Source organism: Phaethon lepturus, unplaced genomic scaffold (genome assembly GCF_000687285.1).
Source record: "Phaethon lepturus isolate BGI_N335 unplaced genomic scaffold, ASM68728v1 scaffold13953, whole genome shotgun sequence".
In the NCBI taxonomy this organism is placed as follows: domain Eukaryota; kingdom Metazoa; phylum Chordata; class Aves; order Phaethontiformes; family Phaethontidae; genus Phaethon; species Phaethon lepturus.
The window spans coordinates 24,804-44,950 of NW_010527083.1; the positions used below are offsets into that span (position 1 = coordinate 24,804).

The 20,147-nt window shown below is 52.0% G+C and overlaps 1 protein-coding gene across 1 annotated transcript in view; it reads right to left on the bottom strand.

Moving 5' to 3' along the window:
- Positions 1-20,112, bottom strand: part of LOC104616153 (fer-1-like protein 4) — a gene marked incomplete at its 5' end in the record, with an annotated part of 40,697 nt that extends 20,585 nt beyond the window's left edge. The window contains 20 exons of the mRNA XM_010283281.1: positions 1,674-1,790; positions 3,104-3,191; positions 3,760-3,860; positions 4,492-4,612; positions 5,362-5,560; positions 6,344-6,452; positions 6,884-7,248; positions 7,467-7,653; positions 8,445-8,628; positions 8,843-9,002; positions 9,273-9,357; positions 10,355-10,417; positions 10,580-10,711; positions 11,618-11,678; positions 11,968-12,135; positions 12,247-12,288; positions 12,896-12,987; positions 15,242-15,341; positions 19,186-19,274; positions 20,053-20,112. Of these exons, the coding sequence (XP_010281583.1) occupies positions 1,674-1,790; positions 3,104-3,191; positions 3,760-3,860; positions 4,492-4,612; positions 5,362-5,560; positions 6,344-6,452; positions 6,884-7,248; positions 7,467-7,653; positions 8,445-8,628; positions 8,843-9,002; positions 9,273-9,357; positions 10,355-10,417; positions 10,580-10,711; positions 11,618-11,678; positions 11,968-12,135; positions 12,247-12,288; positions 12,896-12,987; positions 15,242-15,341; positions 19,186-19,274; positions 20,053-20,112 (2,523 nt within the window). The remainder of the gene's footprint in view (positions 1-1,673; positions 1,791-3,103; positions 3,192-3,759; positions 3,861-4,491; positions 4,613-5,361; positions 5,561-6,343; positions 6,453-6,883; positions 7,249-7,466; positions 7,654-8,444; positions 8,629-8,842; positions 9,003-9,272; positions 9,358-10,354; positions 10,418-10,579; positions 10,712-11,617; positions 11,679-11,967; positions 12,136-12,246; positions 12,289-12,895; positions 12,988-15,241; positions 15,342-19,185; positions 19,275-20,052) is intronic.
- Positions 20,113-20,147: the final 35 nt, after the last annotated feature.

Below are 20,147 nucleotides of genomic sequence, written 5' to 3' on the forward strand. Positions count from 1 at the left end.
AAGGAGGGCTGGAACCAAGGAGGGAGAAGCAGCGTGAAGCAAGCAAGAGAACACTGTTTTGATATAAACCTTACTTTCATAAAGACAGTCTGGATCTTTGCACAGTCCTTGCCTTTCTCCTCTTCAACTACCGAATAGAGGATGTTCTGTGCAGGAACTCTTGCATATGCCACACGCCTGTTGTTGCTGAGCATCCAGATGAAGACATCAGGGAGGGTGCACTGGGGCTGGAGGGAGGAAAGAGAGGAATGTCACAGCAGAGGAACAGCACATATCTTGTCCTCCCTCCACTGACACATCGAAAGCTTCATCTCCTTGCAGGAGGGACTGCTGGCTGCATGGCGCTTTGGAGATCCAGAAGCAAATGAAGGGCCTAACACTGGGCACATGCTTCTGAAAGAATCAGTTCTGCAATATGGCTCTGCAGGTTTCTTAGAGAAACCTGTGATCCGCCTTGTTTTTCATTGCAAACACCAGCCAGGATGCACTCAACCCCGTGCCATGTTGGAAAGAGGGATCCCCCACAAGACTGGAGAAGTGGCATTTTACCCACCTTTGACAGGAGCCCAAGTGCTGATCCATGGGAAGGAACCACATTAGCTGGCATCCCAGCAATATAAGTGCCCAGCATAAAGCTGCGGTTCAGGTTGAGAGCAGGACTTGCAATAAAGCAAATGCACAGATGGAAGCAATGACTTCTTTTAAACTCTGACCTAAGTTATCTTCCCCTGCCATTAGTGTTTGCACTTGTACTTGGTACTTGTAATTTTTCAGTACACAAGTAGCTGAAACAATTTATTACTGATCCAAACCAAGACCACCAACCTCCAAGCAGGGACTAAAAGTGGCAAGTATATGTGCAGGGATGACTCTACAGAGACAGCAACATTCCCACCCTATCATAGGAAGCAAAATGAAAGAAGGTTCCTCTCTGTCTGGGGGATAAGCTGCAGCCAGCCTATGAGGCTGGAGCCTGAAGACAGCTTCCTCTCCTGGTGGTGCAAGGGGTGGCATCTTGGTCATCCTAAAGTCTACCTTCACATAGCTAAAGGTGTGAAAATGATTTGACTTCACTTAGTGAAAGATTTCTCCAAACTGCAACATCTGTCTACCTAATGCCAGCAAATATTGCATTCTGGTTTACACTGCACAAACACACTGATTTGGGGAAGTTACTTAAATAGAGCCTGTGAAACTCTGAAAATGGAGTCCTTGCTATGGATAAGACAACCAATGTAAGTTTGAATTTGCAAAAAGTGTCTAGGGTCAGTCCCTGGGGGAAGTGTGGGCAGCACAGGCAAGGCTGTTTTCCCAGGCAGACTGCCCACAGCCCTGCTACAGGCACAGCCTCGGTCTGGTCGGGCAGAGAGGGCAGGAGGCCCAGGTGGCCTGGAGCTGGCCCACCTCTGCCTCCAACCCACCACTGAGCTGCTTGGACCCCTGCTCTGTCATCAAAAGACCTGCAAAGCTGCCAAGCCTCATGTCTCATACGAGCCATTACATGAATATGGTAACTTTGAGCAGCTGGAACTTGGGATTTTACATAGCAAGGAAAGACAGCAGAGAAAAAGCCCCAACTCAGGCTAGTGAGAGCCCCGGCAGCCAGCCCAGCATCCTCTCCTTGCCCATTCCCTCTCCTGCTCAGAAACAGGGTGCCCTGGGAGCAGCTGTACCTCTTTAGCCATGAAGTGTAGCTTTGTCAGGACCCTCCTTGTCTCCTTAACCTTCTCCTTGATGTTGGCTCGAGTCAGGCGCCGCCTCACACGGAGTGCCTGCTTTGCATACAGGATCTGAACAGAGAGCACAGCCGTCACATGCCCAGCTGTCACCCAGGCATGCCATGCTGGCACCCCTCACGGAGGCTCTGCAGGGAAGCACCCTTTGTGCCGATTGCATCCATCCTGCCCCAATGCGTCCTGAACTCCACCACAGCTCGATCCCCAGATGCTGAGAACAAACCTCCGTCAATCTGTCACAAGCCATTTGGTGAAGTGTGCCAAGAACTGGAGATGCCAGTAACTCATCATCTCTGCCAATGCCAGCTGGTAACAGAAGCTCATGAGCATCATTTGGGGCAAAAAGATGCATAAGGAGTAAACATTTCAGAAGCTGATGGTCTAAGGCTCCAGGTCATGCCTGGGGGAGGCTTTGCAAAAGGAGCAACTTGGGGCCACAGAAGTATGGGAATACGAAGATGTAGGAAGCTGGAAGGAAGACAGGGCTGGGCTTTTATGTCCATTAGTTGATAGTGAACACATCTGAGGAGAGACTTTGTGATGAACCAAAACTAATAATAAAATCCAGAAGGAATTCAGGGTGTAAACCCAGTATGGACTGACAAGGCCAGAAAACTCATCTCTCGGGCTGGTTGTCTCTTTCAGAGAGTCTCAGACTTACCAGAGTACCTTCACCATAGCTCAGGTGACAATGTGTGGGGAGGCAGAGGGAAGGGAGCTAGGACCGAGACATGCCTAAATTTTACTTCCTGCTGCTGTCATTGCATTTTGGTCAGCCTTTCAAAGCTTTGTAGTCTGATGGGGACTATAACTACTGCTGTGCTCTGCTGTGCTGTGGTGGAGGGTACGTAACTGTGCTCTCATTCGGCTAGTTGGCCTTGTCTGCAGGATTATGAGTGCCTAGATGTTGCCCTCTCCAGAGACAGGCAGATGGATGACTGTTGTAGATCTGCTGAATGGGTACGGAATCTAGAGTCTGAGTTTCCAGGGACAGTGGGTCTCAGTGAGCTTCCCCAAACTGTCTGCAGGAATAGCCTGCACCAAAAGGCCTCCAGCAACCTACTGGGCAGCAACATGCATGTGCTCAGACACATGTGCCCCACAGGAGAGGAAGGATGGCATCAGGGCACAGCATCTGCATAAAACTGGAGGCAGTCATGGCCAGTCCCTGCCTGTGTTCCCTGTGCTGGAAGATGTATTGCTCTGAGCAGAAGTGGAAGTCGCTACAGTAAAAGCCTATGACTGATACCATGAGTCTCAGCCTCAAGTTTCCTCCTTAGCATCAATTCCAGCTGGTCCTCCAGAAGCATTCCCCAGAGCGGGGATCACACAGACTCCCACCACCACCACCAAGCCCCACAGCTTACAATATTGCGCATCAGGTATTTTGTCCGACATCTGTCAAGGTTGTTTGGATGTGCCATTGTTTTTCTCTCTGTGCTGAGTGAATATTGCCTGCAATGAGAAAAGCAGTACAGGCTGTGTATCCTCTGCACCCAGCAGGCAGAGCTCAGGTCACACAGCAGGGTTATAAGCTCCAAATCGCTGGTACTAATCCAGATGCATCAGAAAGTCCCCTCTCTGCAATGCCCTCTGTTCTGCAAGCTTTTTGATTGGAAAGGTACACTGGGGATTGCTCAGCACCTGAGTCTTCCTCTCTACTGTTGCCATCACAAGGCTGGGGACTGAAGTGCGTATCAGACCCCACTGGGCAGTCACAGTGATTGAAACTCTACCCTCTTGTCTGAGTGATTGAAGAGAGTGAAGGAAATGTATAAACATTTACAAAACACCCAGGAGTCCAGGAACATCAAGGCTGCAGTCTGTAACCTCTGCGCTTCCCAGGACTGGAGACAAGGCTTGGAGACAAGATTGAAGAGTTACTGGGTCCTTTCCCCAGGTCATCCTGGTCTTCTTGTTGCCTCAAGAGGATGAGAGAGTAGGGCTGCGCACACCCCAGGCAGAACATAATGACCTCCTAACCTGAAAACAAGAAACCTTAGGAAATCAGTGACATGTTAACCTGCATCCAGCTACAAATTCCTCCAGCACCTCTCTGAGCCGCTCTTCTGCTTTAGCCTTTGGCCTTCTCATGAGCTTCTCCACATTTTCCAGCCCTTGCTCCTGTGGAGAAAGTGCAACGTTCAGGGAGCTTGCTCCTGGCTGTGGGGTCAGAGTAAAACACTGCAAGGATGTATTTGCCACAAATGGCTTGTGCCCTTCTGTGGAGCTGTGGATCATGAGAGTGCTCCAGGTCAGTGCTGTGCTGCCAGGGACTCTCTGGAGCCTGGGGATAACTTTAACACTGGTTGTCACACCACCTTGTGTCTCAGTCCTTGAGCAGGCACTGAAACACACTGGCAAGCTCTGCTTTTGGATTTCTAAGCCCAAAAGGGAAAGTCGAGGTCTTGGGAATCGACTGTACCCCCCTGATGACAGCTGGACACTGAGAGTCTGCCTGCATCAGCATCTCCCCAGTGCACAGCTCAGGACTGGCAGCAGAGTAGCTTTTTGTCGCATGACTCACACCTGCAGGAGACACCTCCAGGCTGCAGCACAGCACGGGCAGTTGGCTCTGCACTCACTGCCCTACCCTACATGTCTAAAGGGCCGGTGGGACAGAGCCTGGTGAAAGACAGACTTGCATCAGGGGTGAGGATGTTTAAGGCAAATGTCTCACAGAGCAACCGCATGTGCTACAAAGAAAGCACACCGGGAAGAACCGTGCCACAAACAGACACCCTGAACAAGTTACCAGGCGCTCTGCCAGCTTGACAATCCAGTTGGAAATGCAGAGTCTCCAAGTATGATCCTCCCAGTAGCTCCACACATACACGCAGGGTTTCTCATGCGTCATGGGCAGGCAGCTGTATGACCTAAGGGCAGCAGGCACAGGAGGCTACAGCTGCTGTTTGCAGAAAGCACATACCATGTCACAACACAGCGCTTGCATATCCAGCATGGGGAGCAGTGTCTGGGTTCTGTCCTCCTTACAGAGGACCGACTGCTTTGGGCCCTGCACAATGGACATGGATGCAAGCTGCTGGATCTGCCCTTTTTCATCCCAAACGAGTGGGCAGCATTTCTAGCAGAAAGCGCAGCACGTGCCCAGATGAATGAGGCTGACAGAAGCATGGGATGCTGCCAGGATTTCTGGCTGCTATGGGACTGAGTAGTAGCAAGCACAGGGCTCACAACAACAAATACCAAGACACTGCCAGGCCTATGGGGACAAACCAGGCAGTATTCCCAGAGCAATCATCAGAAGAGCTTGCATATGTGTCTCGCCTGCCCACCGTAGTACAGCATGCGCTGGAGTACTCCTCTCCTTCCTCCGCACTGGAATCAAGCCCTTAGGATGCTGCTTGTTAACCAGAAAAGGGACTGCTGTTATGGAACAGTCAGAGTTTCCCTGGGACCCTGTCCTTGGCCACCTACACACAACAAGCAGACACCACAGGGCCTGTAGAGCTCATGGGCAATGGCAACCAGCTAGGGTTGCAAAGAGACACACCTGCACAGCAATCACATTGCTGAGTAGACCTCTAATAACATCTGGAATAACCAACCTGGAAAGCTGGGGCAGGACCAGGGAAGGTGGGAAAGAAGGATGAAGAAGACTCACCTGTCATACTCCATGGGCTCTGGTCTCTGGCTCTTTGTCACCGACTTGTTCAGTGCTGCTGAAGCTGGGGCCATGACTTCAACATCCAGCTCACCATCTGAACCAGGGTCCAGCAAAGGTTGCTTTTCTTCTTTCACTTCTCCCTTTTCCACTTTTCTCCATACTTTGGTCACAACCTCTTCAGTTTTGCCATAGTTTCCTTGAAGTTAAGCATTAAACAGTAAACAGGTAAGAGGGATCACTGTTAAACAAGTTTGCTAGTTTGCAAAATCAGAGTGCAATCATCCTGCCAAGAGAAGCACATGGGCATACATTGCTTTTGGAACTAGCAGTTCAGTAGCATCCAACCATCAGAGCATCACATGGACAACTAGGAGGTCCGAGAGGGAGCTGAGCAACTGCAAGGAAGTCCTAGTGTATGCCTTCAGGTTCCACCAGCTCCACTAAGTGCCTGCTAACTGCCATCTACACCTCTACACAGGGGTCAGCAGCAGTCACTCAGGAAGACTTCTCAGCATCAAGCATCTCCACCCATCCAGCTCAACAGGTGGGGGCTTGGACCTGCTCCCCTACCATTGTTTCCCCTTCACTCGCTGTCACAGCCCCTCAGCAGCACATGGCCAGCCCCAGTATCCCAGTTTCCATTCCTTTGCTTCCCTTTCTTGCTCCCAAACCCTCCTACTTCTTCTCACCCCCACTTCTCAGGAGAGCTTCAACCACTCTCCCCAAACAGGCACTTTAGACAAATACTGCAAATCTCCAATCCCACAGGACAGCATCCAGACTTTTAAGGTTATGAAAACACTGTGCACGCTCGCTGGCTTCATCCCCTATCTTTCCTGAGTTCCTGTTTCAGAGGCATGAGCTGTGCAAGGGCTGGCACCTCAGGACCGCAGTGCTGACTTGTGGTGTCAAGAGGGAGATTTGCACTGCTCTGGGGCAGTTGGCAGCTCTGGCACACAGGGCCCTGGGGATTACCCACCTATAGAGACTTCAAAGCTGACAGGCTTGGAGCTGAGAGAGGAGTCCATCATAGTAGCTTCAAAGAAGGCAGCGAAGAGGAGGAATTCCTCCTTCCTCCCCAACACGTTCTGAACAAGGAGACAGAAATCAGGCCAAGAGCCTTGTGTGCCAAAACCCTACCCTCAAAAAACAGCCCCAGGGCACGGTTGATGCCTGACAGCCCTCTCAAGGGACATCAGTGGGATACTGCTGAGGTCACTACCACAGGGCTGCCAGACGCAAGACAAGTTTTCTTGGAAATCCCAGGGGGTTGGTGCAGAGCTGTGGCTGATGCTTGCACGAAGCCACTGAGCAGATTTGTAGGCTAAGGTATGGCTATTGTACCAACACAGCTGCATGTTGCCTGCCTTTCCCAGGCCAAGTGGAGACACAGCAATGGGCAGGCTGGGCTTGCTCCAGCACTGCTACACCAGTAAGTGATCCCACTGCCTCTTCCCCATGAGGCCTGTGCACACCTCAGGCTGGTGTGTGTCAGCCACACCAGCACGGCAGGACTCACCTCAGGGAGTGGATGAAGCTCTTCTACCTCCACAGTGACCTCCCTGGGCTGCTCGGCCTCCTGAGAGCCCCCAGCCTCCTCCTCTCCCTGCAAGTGGCTCAGTTCTTTGGCTTTCTCCTTGGATTTCTTACTTTTCTTCTTCAGCTTCAGTTTGCCTAGTGCACCTTTCGTCTTGTCCCCAAGCTTCCTCTCTGCCACAGTGGGGCTGCTGAAGATCTCCACCATGATGGCCATGAGGATGCGCCCGCGGTAGAAGATCCCTTCACCCATGCCCTCGTTGAGAGCCTTATGGATGTCCCGCAGAGCTGAGTTCTGGGGGGAGCCATACAGGTTCACCCAGGCTGGGCCAAACGTGGGGTTAAAGCCTGCAGTGACAGCAACAGGGTCTAATTACACCACAGGGTGCTACTGCAGAGAGACCTTCCGCTAGGAAGACAGCCCAGGACACAGGGGTGTGAGCATGCTTCGGCCACTCCTGCTTCCCACCTCCAGAAGACCACTATGGCCAAGCAGAGGGTGCATGGCATGGGGCTGCCCAGGATGTCCTGCCCCAGGGGCAACAGCAAACAGCACCAGGCCTCACCATTCCTGCCAGGGTCTGAGATCTGCTGCAGGTCAATATAGTGTGTAGCGATGGCCACATCACCAACATTGGCATCATCCAGCACCTGGATTTTTATCTTCCTGGCCAGAGGCGGGAACATCTCAATGAAGCTGATCTGCTCGTTCCACTCAGGCTCAGTGGTGTTGGTCTCCACCGACGTTTCCCCCTGGCAAGGGGACAGTGTGAAAGCCATGCAGTCCCAGCCAGCAGCCAGAGCAAGGGATGCCTCAGAGCCTCTTTGGGAATGGCATGTTCTCCTGTCCTGCCTGCAGATGGTGCTGGGCAAGCTCTGGAAGTGGCAGTGTCCTTGCTCCTGCCCCCATCCCAGCAATTGCTCTCTGTGCTGCATCAAAGGAGGCTGTCCCAAGGCCCTGGCCGTGCCCTGAACAGCCAAGGGAAACATTGGAAGCAAGCAGGCAGCACCAACAGACCCAGAGGTGTCGCAAGGTTCCCTGGAAGGACCCCCAGGCCCACCAGGCTGCCCAAGGACTGATTCTCAACGGATATCACAGGACCAGAAACCCTGGCCTTGCGTGCAAGAAAAGGGCCATTAGCTGAGTAAACTCTCCCAAGGGTGTCAGGCTGAGTCCAGCTTGCCAGAGAAGACTTCTGCTCCAGAATTTATTTGACCCTCTGCCTACATTTAAGGATATGAAATCTCTGCCTGCACAGCCAGTAACTCAACCAGTGGCTGTGCTCAGGGCTGCGGCTTGTCCCCCATGCAGCTCACTGCAAAGATAGAAGTCCCATAAAAGCCTTCTCATCCAGACATTGCACATTGACAGCCACACAGCTCAGGCCACTGCCAAAGACATCAAGACTTGGGATCTCCCAGCCTGTGTCCAGTGGGATTGCTGTGTCCCATGGAGGTTGCTGGCAGCATCAGCCCAGCACATGCTGCCGCACAGCCAAGGAAGGACCAGCCTGGCCCCACACAGACCCCCCCAGCAGACTCACCTGCTGCCCACAGAACAAAACCAGCACGTATGGGTCGATAAAGACCTTTTTCTCCCCTATGATCTTGGAGAAACCACCCATGATGCCTGCACTCATGCTGGGCAGGCCTTCTGCACGATACAGCTTGATGCAGACCCTGGCCCAGGGTCTCTCTGCAGGGACTCTCTTAGGCAGCAACAGGTTCCTGAAAGACAAATTCATGTTCTGGCTCTCTCCTGAAGCCCAGGAAACACAATGCTGGGAAATGCCCCAAAGGGCAGGAGGTTTGGATCCTGCCTCACCACAGGTCTTTTCTTTGGGTTGTTCTCCATCTCAAGAGGGAAAAACGGGGCAAAAAATGCAGTGTGGAGAGACATGACTGTTTTCCCCATGGCCATGCAAGACCACACTGCACCTACCTTTCAATGTCCTCATCGTGGTTGCTAGAGGAGGTAGGAAGGGAGCCCACAATGTCCCCGCGTGCGGTGACAGAGATGTTGCACTTCACAAAGCCTTTCACACCTGCCCGAGTGTCTGTGGGGTCACTGATAACAGCCCACTTCTGGAAAAACCTGTGATCTGAGAGGGAAGGAGTTCCCTGTGGAGAGCCCAGGTTACCATTTCACATCCTAACTACGTCTGCACTAAGATTGCCCTGACCTTGCCTCTTATGGTGCAGGAGGTGTCACGAGCCCTCAGATTGCTGGGAGGAGAAGCAAGTGCTACTCCTAATGTGAACTAAGTGCTTTAAAGACACGGCCCTCACCAGACCCAGCAGAGCACAAAGGAAACATCAGCTTCAGACAAAGCTGGGGCCAGGGAGCAGGTACACAGTGCAGTCGGTCATACCTGGCTGGCTGTACACTGTTGCAACATCCATCTTGAACGTTCCTATGCACATTCCCAGGAACGGTATCTTCTTTGAGTGAAAAACCTGCAGACAGCACAAATCTCCCTGAGCACCAAGAGATGTGGGCAGCCAGGTGACACATCCAGACATCTCTCAGGAGGACAGGACTGCTAAGAGATGCCCATTCCAATGCACAGCTCAGGCAGTGGTTGCAAGCTCCTCATGCACATTGACCCATCTGAATTAGCCCTGGGACAAACCCATTCCTGCCCAACCATTCCCTCAAAGCCCACCAGTCCATAGCCCTCAGTCAAACCTGGGCCAAGGCAAATTTATGTGCAACCAATTCAACTTCTGCCAGCCCCAGATAAGCCAAACCGCTACTATGGACCAAGAGCAGACCTGCTTTCCCGCAGGGAGTCCTATGTCCATATCCTGCAACCCCACCAGGATACCGTCTCTGCCAAAACCGAAGCCTTCCTCAGTGCGTGCTGAATGGACACCAGCAGAACAGACATGCAGCCTTTCACAGGGAAAGTGCTGGAAATCATGTGGCAAAGGAGGTGCTGGCTGGGTTTAGCTATCTTCAGAAAAGTCCCATGTCTTGGAGAAGCCCCTGCACTTTGGGCTAGGGGATTTTTGAAGACTGCTCTCTGACTGCCTGAGCTTTTCTACCAGCTCAAATTATTGCTGAGTTCCCCTCACACCAGTCATTCACCTCCACAACCTGCAGGATGAGGCTCCAGGGTAAGAGGCAGCAGGGAATTGCCCCCAAAACAGTGGGGCAACAAAGCAACAGGCAAGAAACTGCCCCAGAGGCCCCACTTCAGTCACTGGATGCAGAGAAAACCTGACACAGAGGTGGAAAGGCAGCACTGCTCGGCACTGACTCAAAGTGGGTCCAGGTCTCTGTCTGTGGCCACAGGAAGGTCCTTTGGTCTCTCTGTGGGGCAGATGCCTCTGGCTGGAAAACCTGCCTGGTACTGGTACCCTTGCTTTGCCCATCACTCCCAGCATCCACATGCAGAATTGTTGGGCTGTACCAGTTACTGATGAAGGATAAAGAGGAGGACATACTTACTGAGATCTCTATGAGTCTGTGAAATAAAATGTCCCTTGGCTCATGGAATTCAAACAAAAAATACTGAAAGAGAAGAGCAAGACAGCTGAGCCCTGGACTCCCAAAATGGCCCCACAAGCACTTCTGCCTGAGAGCAGCTGCATCCTGAGCATCCCCTGCAAGGATGGCCCCAGCCACTTGGGACACCGGTAGGGTAAGGACAGAGCTTCTGTCTATACCACATACCTCATTGTAGAAGGGGCAGTTTGTTGACTTCTGCGTCGCTGTGTGCCTCTTCTCCTCTCCAACCTTGACTACCACAAAGGGGTTAATGTTCACCCCCACCAGCTTCTGTGCTTCAATGATACTAATCCCAACCTGAGAAAATGTGGAAGAAACCCCTTGGATCAGCACTCTCCTCATTTCCAGCACCATCTTGAGCTTATTTCAGCAATACCTGCAAATGTGCAGGGCCCTCTCACTAGAGGGGTTGGATGCTTGGGGCAGGCAAGAGCATGGCTGCTGAAATCTGCTATAGCCAAGACAAACCAAAATGGTATTTGAGATTTTGTTTCTTTCAGACAACCAAAGAAATCCCCAGCACCTTTGACAGGAGCAGCCTCCCCTGTGGCACTGTCACCTCAGTAGCACTGTCCCCACTCAGTTCCTGATCCCAAGGGGATGTAAACCCACTAATCCCACATCGTGGGGTCCACAGAGCATCTTGGAGAAGATATTCTTTGTATCTCCTGTCAATACTTCTGTTTGAATCCAACTGAGATGGACCTGATGTCAGAGCATCACCCAGAGCCACAGCTTCATAACAGCCTCCCACCATCTCCAAGAAAGACCCTACAGCAGCCCTCCACCCCCATCCATGCACTACAAATGCCCCTGGGGGCCCAGCCAAGGCCCAGGGGAAGCTGGCAGGCACCAGCCCTGCCCAAGTGCTCTCTGAAGCTCTGCTCAGGCAGTGTTCTACAGTGGCACATGTGGCTGTCAGGCTGATTCCCTTCTGCTGAACATCTATAGCTAGCTACATGGCCCAAAAAGAAATTCTGCTCTGGGCTGGCTGATGTTGGAGCCAGAACTCATGGATGCAGTTTGTTCAGGGAATCTCACACCTTGCCCAGGGAAACCACACAAAGCAAGGCAACGTCTTCACGCTAGAGGCCTCGCTGGGGTATGTGACAACTGGAGAAGCCCAGGTCTGCAGCAAGGGATTGAGGGACGGGCTTCAGGGACAGAGGCAGCTGCAGGGACATGCACCCAATGCTGCAGTACCTGGAAGCTCTGTGGGGTTGGGGTGGCAAAGAAGTCCCGTGTGGAGCAAAGTCTGGAGCGGCTGCACAGAAAAACAACCTGGGTGAGCAGGTCTCTTCAACTGCATGGACCTGACCAAGCCCCTACCAAGAGAAGCAATGGAAACCCTGGCAAATAATGGTTTCTTGCCCTGGAAATGAGCAAATCCCCAACAGTCTCTGTTTGGGGCCATTGGAGATTGAACATTTCTGACATTTTGCAAAAGCAGAATGCCAAGAGATGCAGGATTCCCCTAGAAATCACCCCATGAGCTGGCACTTTCTACCCCAGGGCCCAAGCAGGGGCAAAAAAGAAGAACATGTCATGGATACCTCTTCACAGGGCTGAAGACAATGCCCGAGACCTCCATCTCAGACACATCATAGAAATCTTCTTCCTCCTCTTCCTCTTCCTCATCAGTCTCCAGGCCTTTTGCCAGCTTCCTGCCCAGTGTGGCAGCCCTCCTGTCCAGTTCGCTTGCTCTTGGCCCCTCAGCTGCCCTGCAAGCACCCCCACTGTGTCACGCACCACATTGTCAGCGCTGACGAGTGGGTTGTACAGTCCCCTCCACCCAGGAGTATGAGCTGATACACTCAAGTAGGGCTACTTACTCCAGTTCTTCAAATCCAGGATTGCAGATGATTAACTCTGAACTGTAAGAAAAACAGATGATTTGCTTAAAAAACAAGTGTGTTGTAGTTATTCACTGATGCATTTAAGTAACAGTGCCACAGCCATGCTCGTGCTTGGTTCTTGGCAGGAACATGAACATCCTCCTAAGCAATGCTTCTCCACTGTCCACCCTGTGTGCCTGCTGCTTTGCGTCGGGCACTCCAGAAGTCACACTCCCCAGACCTTGCTGCTGCCTGTCATCCTGTCCATCCCAGACACCCGTACGTCCCCTGGTTTTGGGCACCACCTGTGTGCAGGATGCCTGGGCTTGCTACAGTCCAAAGCCACGCTCTCTGCAACTTTGCAACCACAGTGTGGCTCTGATCAGCCAGGAACGCTGCTGAAATGCTCTCAAGTCTGAAAGGACTCCTAGGGTACAGTGGGGTTGTTGCAGTCACAGGCTCTTTGTGAAGACAAGGTATTTTCTTTTCAAGAGCCCTGCTCACTTACTGCTGCTGTAGAGCAGAGATGCATCAGCCTGACCAGAAGTGGACAGTAAATGAGGCTGGATTGCATCCCAAAGGCTGCCACTGGCAAAGGCAGCTGTACAAGCTGCCTGGAAATTTGCTCTTCACAGGATTTCACTACCTGTCTTTTATCTGATAGACAAAGTCCTCTTCAACCCAGGTCCCAGCTGAGCCATCTGGAGGCTGGTAGCGCAAATCCAATTCAATGTAGATCTACAAACAGAAAATGAAACTGCCCAAGAGCTCAGCAGCCACAAAACAACTGTAGAAATGTCACAGAAAAGGGGAAGGGGAGTGTGGAAGAAAAAAAAGAAATGAGATGCTGGTGGAAAGAAGGGGAAGGAAAGGGGGTCAGAACTCCACAGGAAGCCTGTTTATACCAGACTCTCCTTTTGTGTCTCCATCAACAAGCTAGAGTTAACCAAACTCTAGGATTCACTGAATAAAAGCTGGCTTAAGTTTACAAGTCTAAAATACACCATGGAGGTGCCCCTGAGAGCCATCTCAGGGCACTTTTGACAAGGAAAGTGGGGAGAGCCCTGCAGCAGAGCAAACTAACATGCAGGGGTTTGGAGTGGTCTCTCTGTGGGAGGCACAAGACAGCTATCAGAGCATCCCCAGGCATGACAGCTTGGTTTAAAACACCACAGAAGCTATAAGACCCTCAGTCTGCATCACAAGGGCCATCAACTAACTTAGTGTTAGTGATGAAGAAGGATGGCCAGAGAAGTATGGGGCATGTTGGTTACTGGCACAGCCAGCTTGGGTCTGAAAACGCTTGGCCTGCAGGTGACCAGCCTGACCTCAAACCAACACAAACATGCAAGAATTTCACAGCGTTTTTTCATTGCAGCCATGGAGGAAGTCACTCCTCAGAAGGCTGAAGGGGATGTACAAGCTGGGTTCACAGCTCAGTCCCTGGAAAACATGTTCCTGGGAGGAAAAATACAGCCCAAGAAAGCAGTAGTACAGTGGCTGGGAAAGGCAGCAGCAAAGGCTGGATGGATGCAGAAGTCTGAGACAAAGCTGGGTGAATAGCTGAGGCTCTGAAAAAAACCTTCAAACCACCAGGAGAAAAACGGGTGCAAATAACTCAAGCCCCAGAGAAGAACAGGACTTGGAATAGCAGGAAGGGTTTTGTTTGCACTTTGCTGAAGGAGCACCAGTTGAAGCAGCATTTCCCTTGGGGACATGTCTCTTCCCAGCTGAGGGAGAAGGTCTTAGGCTGCTCCTGGATGGGTGTCCAGGCTTGCCTGCCCTATTTCTGTCACCCACAGCCCTTGTGCAGCCAGGGCTGCACAATCAAAAACTAACCTGGCAAAACTGAGTGCAGTTGGTTTTTAGTTGGAGCGGCTCATCAGCGTGGCTGCTGCTGTTAGCACAAGAGAAGCAGCAGCCAGGGGCAAAGGGTTGGGCCACAGGGCAGTTCTGATTTTACAGTGCTGTAAGTGCCCCTAGCTAGGTCCCTTCAAACCATCACCAGCATGGAGTGCTGCCGACAGGTCGGTCTAGTCACTGTCCATTTGCTACCATGAACATTTACATAGTGAGTAGCACTGGTATAAAAATCATCCTGGAAAGCCTGTTTCCACCTGGACCTGCTCCCTGATCCAGCCAACTTAGCAATACGGGAAAGCCATGCCTGTGCTCGTGGTCTAGTGGCCACAGAGTTGCATCCCACATGCCACCACAGAGGTAAGCGAGGTTGCCCATGGGAAGGGCAAACAAGGGTGCAGCACATCACAGGGCTGTCCACCTCCGCTTCTCCTCCTCCCAGCCCTGCCCACAGCCCTGGCACTGAGCCCTGATTGTCCAGCACTTGCTGAGCCATGCCTGCACACCCAGCTGGCAGGAAACACTTCATTTTTGGGTCACGTTCATTTTCCACTTGCACAAAGGGCCCAGTGAGCCCTGATGCCAAGGCAGGAGGAGAGTGGGACCCATGGCGCAGAGCAGAGGGGCAAGCAGGTGTCAGAGCCGCTCACGCTGCCCCAGATCGTTGTTAAGCCATTCGGTTAGCACTGGTGTTTAACCTAAAAACTCATGGGAGTTCCAAAGCACTCTGCCACCTTCAGCCTCACCCCATCAGCTCCCCTCTGCTTTGCACCCTGCAGCAGCCCATGTCCACGCACTGCATGGTGCAGGAAGCAGATGAAATACCACCTCCTACATCCATCACCCAGACGGGGGGAGGTTTCACTAAGCCTCCCTCTGCTCATCCACAACCTCAGCAGGTCTCCAGGGCCCCCAGCCCACCCCACACACTTCTGGATTGTCCTAGAACCACTTGTGGTGTTGAGGTGGCTGCAACCCTGTGCAGAGGGGCCACAAACAACACAGCACTCCCAGGCTCAAAGCAGCACCTTGGACTACCCCTCAGCCCCAAATCCACCTGGGAAGCACCACACAAGGTTTCCCACAAAGACTTCCTGATTGCTGATGGCCAGGGTGCCCTCAGAGGACTTACACCAGTGACTCTGTGGTTCCCGTCGATGAGGGCCTCCCGGAGGATCAACCTCCCAGACGTCATCAGGTGCTGAAGGCTGAGCACAAGGGTACCGAGAATCCTGTAACAAAACCAGAGACTGCAGCAATACTGAACATAGCCTACATGCTGGGGGAAGTGAGTACCAGGATGTCTGCTCTCCTGTTCACAGCCCCTCCAAAGCTGCGGTGAAGGCAGCTAACTGCTGCTGTGCTGTCCGTAGGAAGTCTGGCAGACGAAATACCTGAGACCCACTGACCCTACTGCCTCCACCCTAGTCATGCCCAGGCAGCTGCTTGCAACTGAGCTGCCATCATTAAATGCATTCACAGAATAAAATCATACAATAGTTTGGGTTGGAAGGGACCTTTAAAGGTCATCTAGTCCAATCCCCCTGCAAAAAGCAGGGACATCTTCAAATAGAAGAGGTTTCTAGATCAGGTTGCTCAGAGCCCAGTCCAACCTGACCTGGGATGTTTCCAGGGACGGGGCATCCACCACCTCTCTGGGCAATCTGTGCCTGTGCTTCACCACCCTCACTGTCAAAAATTTCTTCCTTAGATCTAGTCTCAACCCACCCTCTGTTGGTTTAAAACCATTACCCCTTGTCCTCCTGCAACAGGCCCTGCTAAAAAGTCTCTCCCCATCTTTCTTCTAAGCCCCCTTTAAGTCCAGAAAGGCTGCAATAAGGTCTCCCCAGAGCCTTCTCCAGGCTGAGCAACTCCAACTCTCTCAGCCTGTCCTCACAGCAGAGCTGTTCCATTCCTTCGATCATCTTTGTGGCCTCCTCTGGCCCCACTCCAACAGGTCCATGTCTCTCCTGTGCTGAGGGCTCCAGAGCTGGACGCAGAACAGCAGGGAGGTCTCACCAGAGCGGAGCAGAGGGGCAGAATCCCCTCCCTCACCCTGCTGGCCAAGCTGCTTTGGGGAAGCCCAAGATGCAGTTGGCCTTCTGGGCTGTGAGCGCACATTGTCGGCTCATGTCCAGCTTTTCATCCACCAGTACTCCAGTCCTTCTGGGCAGGGCTGCTCTCCATCCCTTCATCCCCCAGCCTGTACTGATACGAGGGGTGGTCCCAACCTAGTTGTAGGACCCTGCACTTGGCCTTGTTGAACCTCATAAGGCTCACACAGGCCCACTCCTCGAGCTTGCCCAAGTCCTTCTGGATGGCATCCCATCCCTCCAGTGTGTCAACCGCATCACTCAGCTTGGTGTCATCTGCAAACTTGCTGAGGGTGCACTCAATTCCACCATGTCATTGATGAAGATATTAAAGAATACTGGTCCCCATATGTACCCCTGAGGGACACCACTTGTCACTGATCTCCATGCAGACAATGAGCTGTTAGGGAAGAAGCCACTGCTCCATGCTGTACTGATACGAGGGGTGGTCCCAACCTAGTTGTAGGACCCTGCACTTGGCCTTGTTGAACCTCATAAGGCTCACACAGGCCCACTCCTCGAGCTTGCCCAAGTCCTTCTGGATGGCATCCCATCCCTCCAGTGTGTCAACCGCATCACTCAGCTTGGTGTCATCTGCAAACTTGCTAAGGGTGCATTGATCCCACTGTCTATGTCATTGATGAAGATATGAAACAGTCCTGGTCCCAGTACAGACCCCTGAGGGACACCACTCATCACCGATCTCCACCTGGACATGGAGCCGTTGACCACTACCCCCTGGATGTGACAATCCAATCAGTTCCTCGTCCACCCAACAGTCCACCCATCAAATCCATATCTCTCCAAATTGAGAGAGGAGGGTGTTGTGGGGGGACTGTGTCAAAGGCATTCCAGAAGTCCAGATAGGTGACATCAGTAGCTCTTCCCTTGTCCACTGAGGTAGCCACTAGGTTGGTCAGGCAGGACTTGCCCTTGGTGAAGCCATGCTGGCTGTCTCGAATCACCTCCCTGTCCTCCATGTGCCTTAGCCTAGCTTCTAGGAGGATCTGTTCCATGATCTTCCCAGGCACAGAGGTGAGGCTGAGAGGTCAGTAGTTCCCAGGGTCCTCCTTTCTACCCTTTTTAAAAATGGTACAATGTTTCCCTTTTTCCACTCTCCAGGGACTTCACCTGACTGCCACGAGTTTTCAAATATCATGGAGGCTTGTGCAGATCCAGTCCCCCTGAGTGTGAAGGAGCTCTCCCCTTCAGCAGAGCTGGACTTCACAGGAGCCAGTCTGTGTCTGGGCTTCCAGAGGAGCTGGGGTGACTCTTCCCAGACAAAAGCAGAGGCTTCACACAAGTAAACACAGAAATAGGACATAAATCCATGGCCACAGGGATGTCTGCAGCAAGTCAGGCCAAAATTTATCTACTCTAAAGGGGCTTCTCCCTGGGGAAGGGTCATCTGACTCCCTGCAAGTGGCAGTAAGGTATCTGGGGTTGCATTCAGCCACTCCTAACCCCACCTTGTGCTACTGCTGTCTGGAGCCCCTGTGTACGCTGGCCTCCATCTCCCCGTGGCAGCTCTGCTGGCAGCCAAGCTAAGCCCCGCCTGAAGCAGAGCTTCCTGCTGCCTGCTGGAAACCACCATTGGAGTGTTTCACTGCCCGCCCAGGACCAAGAGAGAAGGAATCATTCCCCAGTCACCTCTATTTCAGCTGCAAGCTGCTGATCTCTCATATCCCCTCTCACCTCCTTCTTCTCTGAGATGCAGAGCCTGTCTAGTTTCCTACCCCCAAGGAAGGAATCTCTCCACTCATCCCCCTCCTCTCCAGCTTTTCCAGCTCAGTGCTGCTGCCACAGAAAGGCTGCACATGCAGAAGTCCAGATACCACAGGTCAATACAGCAGCGTAACAAATTTTTCCCTTCTGTCCTTCCACACTCTCTATTTATTTTTATCACCCCAATGCACTGACCAACTGCTTTTAAACTGTAATGTCTGTCACCTGCCATTACTCTGCTCCCCAGCAGCAGAGGTATGTGGATAGATGCTGCCAGTGCCAGTCTGGCCATTTCCTATTGGACTTCTTTGCTCAGCATCATCAGGTCTTGGTGATTTGTTACTGTTTGTTTTATCTATTTGTCCTATAGCCGTTTCTATTGACATTTCAGTTGGAGACAACTCCTCTGATCCAGCTCCCATAAGGAAAAGAGCCAGTAAACAGTGACACAATGTTCAGCCACATTTTCTGCTCTGGCTTTAAGTGTCTTGCATGTGCTCTACTCATCTGTTTCCTCCACACCCTCTCTGGAAGTCTTGTGATGGCTTTAAAATGTTTTGTATCATTAGCTGCCTCTAGAAAGTTGTTCCTGTTGATTTTCCTTCAGTTTTTACATTTTGCTTATCAGAGCTGGCACCCTTCCTTGCATCCTCATGTTTCACATGTCCTGGAAGATGTGCCTCTGCTCCCTTGTTTGCTCTACGACCACTACACAATGTCACCTCTACTCTTGGGTTTTCCTGAAGTGTTCTACAACTGCTAGAATAGCTACTGAGTTCACAGTACTGTATCTGTGCCACCTAGAAGAATTTTAATTCGAGCTGATGCTTTAAATTTAAATTGCTGGGGTTTTTTAAAGGTTAAACTACACTACCACAGGCTTGGGGCTTTTCCCCGCTAATAGGCATGTTGAATTTGGGTGCAGTACAGTTACCACATGAATCTACAGGGTGAGAGCAGGTCCAGTCTTGCCCTTGTAGCTCTATTTTTTAGGGTTCTATTTTACCTTTGTCCCACCTGAGGGTCTGATCTGGATGCTTAGGTGGTGTTTGTTACTGCTGGCACAACTGTATCATTCCCCTTATTTAACTTAATACATACAGCACTGCTGCCCCACCAGAAAAAACTGCTCAATCCCCCTTCTGTAACTTGTATCCTGCCTGTCTTCCTTCCATCAGATTTCCGATAAACATTTTCTACTCCCAGTAGAAAATTTAAAGCCCAGTATGTCTCTTTGCCCACCAACCAAAGGACCTACCTGTTACTGAAAACCTTGCTGCAGTTGTAAACCTTAATGGAGAGTGTCTCTCCCACAAGCAGCTTCCCATAGTGAGGCCAGCGAAAGAGCTACAAACAGAGCAGGAAGAGATGACAATTCATTCCCAGACACACTTTCCCATGTTTGGAGGCTGGTTGGTCTCTTCTGCAAGGTGACCAAACCAATGAGCGACAAAAAGCTGCTGTGGTGGAAGTTACTTTGCTGCTGGCCAGGGCAAACCCTGCAGCTGAGAGTAGAGAAAGGGTGGGAAGGGGAGTGAGAGCCCCTCCAACAGCACAGAGCCACAGGTTGGCTGCTAAAGAAACCAGAGCATCATCACCCTGGATAGAGAAAAGGAGGATGCTTGTGCCTGCTGAGGTCCCTGAGCTGGCAGGTTGTGAGGTGAGGTGGGGCATAGGAAGGTACAGAGGTACTTGGGGAGAAGAGATCACCCAGGGCAGGAGTCATCAGGCTCAGGCACATCGCAAAACTGTACCCTGAGGCTCCGCTTCACCTTACAGCCAAACTGGCCGGTTGCCTGGTGGCTGGCAAGAAGGAAAGGCCCCTCCTGCCCCCAATCCTTCTCTCCTTTCCCCAGGCAGCACAGAGGCATCCAGACAGGATGCGAGATGAGGGATGGGAATCACCCACCAGCCCGGTACGGCCAAGCAAAACTGTACAGGCTTCAGGGATGTGATGGTGAAGATGGGTGCTAGGAGGAACGCTTCCCTGTCCCTACTCCACACCACCACCCACTCCTGCCCCACGAGGTATCAACCACGACACTGCCATGTCCCATGCCTGTCCCCTGGACAACACCTGCGGAGTATCCCCGGTGCCCCACACGCCACGCCACTTTGCCCTCACCTCCCCAAAGACAGCCTCTGGGCCACAGTGGATCTTCCTTGTCTTCTGGGTGAAGCCTTGGGAAGGAGACGGGAAACATGAGGTGCCGGCAGGGC